The 3,828-nt window shown below is 39.2% G+C and overlaps 1 protein-coding gene across 2 annotated transcripts in view; it reads right to left on the minus strand.

Annotated features, from left to right (window-relative positions):
• The window catches only part of LOC107718985 (glutamate receptor 4-like), a 109,505-nt gene extending 106,014 nt beyond the window's left edge, over window positions 1-3,491 (minus strand). For both annotated transcript variants that reach the window (XM_016526267.1, XM_016526266.1), the window contains exon 1: window positions 3,214-3,491. In XM_016526267.1, coding sequence (XP_016381753.1) covers window positions 3,214-3,301 — 88 coding nt within the window. In that variant the 5' untranslated portion in view covers window positions 3,302-3,491. The remainder of the gene's footprint in view (window positions 1-3,213) is intronic.
• Between the last annotated feature and the right edge of the window lie 337 nt (window positions 3,492-3,828).

The raw sequence follows: 3,828 nt of genomic DNA on the forward strand, positions 1-3,828 counted from the left end.
GAATATCTCTTTGGTTTTGAGACTTTAGTCTTTGCAACTTCAGGGATCTTATCTATGCACAATCAGCTTGTAACACTCCAAAGAGAAAGGAAAACTTGAAATCGCATCATATGACCCCTTTAAATGATTTCAAGAGGTTCATTAACACAGGTTGATGTGGCAGGTGCTTAGGCAGATGTGTGTGTTGTAACTTAAAGGGATAGTTCACTTTCAGTTGCTGGTCCCAATTGACTTCCATAGTTTGGAAAAAAATGGGGACCAGCGATCAATGGGGACCAGCGACTGAATTTAAACTATCCCTTTAAAGGGGTCCTATTACGCTTTTTCACTTTTTGAATTTTAGTCAGTGTGTAGTGTGTATGTTTGGGCATAAAAAAGATCTTCAAACTTTCAAATCTCAAAGTCCACTCCAAAGGGAGATATTTTGTTAAAAAAAAAAATCCCTTATCAAGAACTACAACGAACGGCTCGTTTGGACTACAGCGTTTGTTTTCCGGGTTTTGTGATATCACAAAGCGGCCCATTAGAATATCATTAAAATAAGTCCACCTAAGGAAATTCGAATGGTTGGGGGGTGGGGAGGGGCGAGGTCGTGGTTAGAACGCTTGGTTGAGTGCATCAGACAAGATGACGACGAAGAAGTGCTGCTGTAGCCTCAAGTTTTCACAAGTTATTACACATGCACCTGAATAATTATGTATGTAAATATGTTACAATTATGAAAACGTTTTTATAATAAATTGCTGACAGTACAATACTGGACAATGATGTAATCTGCAGAATTTACACTTCAATTATCAGACTACAATGTTTCCCATACATTGAGTGCGGGTGTTTTTATATCGCTGTATTTCTGAAGGAAACCATTTTCATTTAATCTTGCATGTAATGTCTGATAAAGCAGTGTTTTTTTTTTTGAGCGAAGCCCTGCTTTGTATACAGCAGTTACCGGGGAAACCTTGATCTCTACCACTCCAACAGCGCCTCCTGCTGGCAGAGAATGAGTTTGCATATATATGCCGCCTGGGAAACACTGGACTATGGTATAAATAAATTCAACTGTATAACAGTTTCACTGCAATTCATGTTATAATGTTAGAATTAAATAACAATAAAAATAATACATATGCACTTATCTGTACATAGTAAATGCAGTTATTTTTAAGCGGTTGTTGACATCCTATCTAAAATGTGATTTAGCCACAAAAAAAACAACAACAATAACGTTACCACTGTAATATGTCTTGCAATATCCGTGCGTGCAGAGGTTGTGCGAAATCCTCTTGTTCAATATTCTCTGGGTCTGAATCCGGCTCAAATTGATATGGCAATATTGACGCCATCCTTAACTAAACTTGCTGCTTTGGCAAGGGGCGGGGCAGTACTGAAACACCGTCTAAGCTGTTCGCCAATCACAACGCACTGGGATAGCTAACCAATCACATCATCAAACCCGGAACTAATCGAGCCGTTTGTACCAGACTGGGGAGAAAAGTATTGTAATAATGTAAATTATGTAAAAAAAATAATGTGTTTTTCGAACCACCAAGCATGAGAGCATGTTCTAGTACACCCCCAAAACAAATTCAAGGCATTGTAAAATAGCATAATAGGACCCCTTTAAGAGTTGTTTTCCCCAGCGCACGAGTTGCCTTTTCTGGTTATATTTTGCTCTGTAGATGTTAGAAAATAAAGCGCGTATTTCTGTTTTGCTTGTCCCGGGAACAAGCGACATTCATTTATTTTAAACCTCTGGCTTATCTGCATTAGTGCACAAAAGTATGCGCATGCGCATAAACCAGACAGGATGCAATGTATTTTTTATGAGAACAGTAAGTTAACACTGATGGGATTATAACATGTAATGGGATCTAAAAAGTCCCTTTATTACATTTACAGGAAAACGATTAGAACGTTACAAGGTTCAGAAGAGGGACTTGTGTGAGTTCATGCAGAAATGTCCTAAGTTTTAACTGTGAACAAACAGTTTTTATAATGTATTTATTATTGTTTATATTTTAAACTTTTTTATAATATGCAATATTATCAAACATTATTGTTTGAAGGAGAACATTGGGCAGGATGTGGAATACGAAAAATAAAATCTAGCTTATACGGGGGTATTCTAAAACGCCTAATGTGAAAAATACCCCATTGGTGTTTTTGTTTGTTTGTTTGTTTGTTCAAGTAATACTGTTCAGTTTATCCATGTTTTTTTTTTTTTGCCATTGCCATGGAAAGGTGGGCGGGGAGCGTGAAACGGAAACCCCGGAATGGATTTAGAGGCCAGTGATTACAGAATGCTTCGAGCAAGGAACTATCTATTGCTCCATTCCAGTTCCACTCTGGCTTTTAGTCTGCACGTTGCTTGGTGAAACGAAAAGCTTGACACTTTGGCTACTTTTGGAACTATTTTCGTTGATTTAAAAAGAAATACATAGCCTACTAACTGGCTATTTTCTGTCAAAGTTACTCAGTGTTAAATTGTTTCAATGATTAGTCAATGATAAAGCCTAAACATACAAAATGTAAAAGACAACAAAACGCCTCCCTTATTCATGCCTGAAACGTCACCACATTGAATTTCACACAATCACAGCTGCCCGTTTTTTTTTACTGTACATTTGACATGTGATTATGGCATTCTATTCCTCAGATAACAGTAACTACACTTTTCATATTCTCGGTCAAACAATAAGAGAGATCAGGAATTTCACAGGCACGAGGAGTCTCAGGGCTTATGACACAGGCTTGATGCAGTATTGGAATAAATTAAACCACTTTCCATTGACGAGGTGGTGAACTGATATTGAAGTAGCTTTGTCATTATATATCCGTATTATTTTTATTTCACCAAGCATTAATTCACAAATAAATAAACTTTCACTGCGTTTGTGCCCTTGCTCGGGATGATCCACCTTCAGAGCAACATCCCGTTGCACGGAGAGCACTGCAGTGGTGCCATAACCAAAACGTGGCTAAATGATCTGGTTGACAGCTAAAAAACAAACAAACAAAAAGTATCCAAAAAACTCTTTCCCCCTAAAATAACGCTTTACTGTCATACAACAAAACCTACTTCCAACCGCATAATTTGCGCACTGACATTCACAGTTGACCCCAATGCAGACAGTCTTATTTTTTGTCATTCATTTGACAGTTTAACGCACTTAACGTGAAGCTCGTGTCTTTGAGATAAACCGCCGTACTTACCGATTTGAACGCTGCTCGGAAAAGCACCCATAGTAAGTCCCCAAACGCAAGAGAATAGCAGTAAAAGCTGATTACAAGAAATCCTCATTTTGTTAGTTCAAATTTGTGAGAGACATTGAGGATGACGTCAGTTGGGTAAAGGAAAGAAAGGAGAAACGTTGTTAGAAATCCATTCTTGCCGGGTTTTTCCCCTGCAGTGGCACGAACCCTGGTGCGACTCCGTCCGGCGGTAGACATGCAAGGTGGGGGGAGCGCGACAGCGGTGGGCAGTGTCTACATATACATACACACTCATCACACATGCGCCTTCTCTACACCATCACACGCACACACCATCACACACACACACACATTGTCGCGGGGGTTCGTGTGTTCATTTTCTTTCAATGCCGTATTCCGAGACAGCATTGGCGACTTCTCCTCCTAAACCGAGTTTTGGTTATAACGCGACCACCCTTTCGGTTGGACTGTCCCGATGAAACAAAAGCTAAGTTTGACTTGTTAGAATACAGGACACAGTTGAATGATACATGGTGTTTTTGCTGTCAGATATATTTAGTCCAGTAATTTTGTATGCTGCGTACTGAACGTGCGTTATTCTGCCTTGAAAAACAC

Source organism: Sinocyclocheilus rhinocerous, unplaced genomic scaffold (assembly GCF_001515625.1).
Source record: "Sinocyclocheilus rhinocerous isolate Xijiao unplaced genomic scaffold, SAMN03320098_v1.1 scaffold753, whole genome shotgun sequence".
NCBI classification, from domain to species: Eukaryota; Metazoa; Chordata; class Actinopteri; order Cypriniformes; family Cyprinidae; genus Sinocyclocheilus; species Sinocyclocheilus rhinocerous.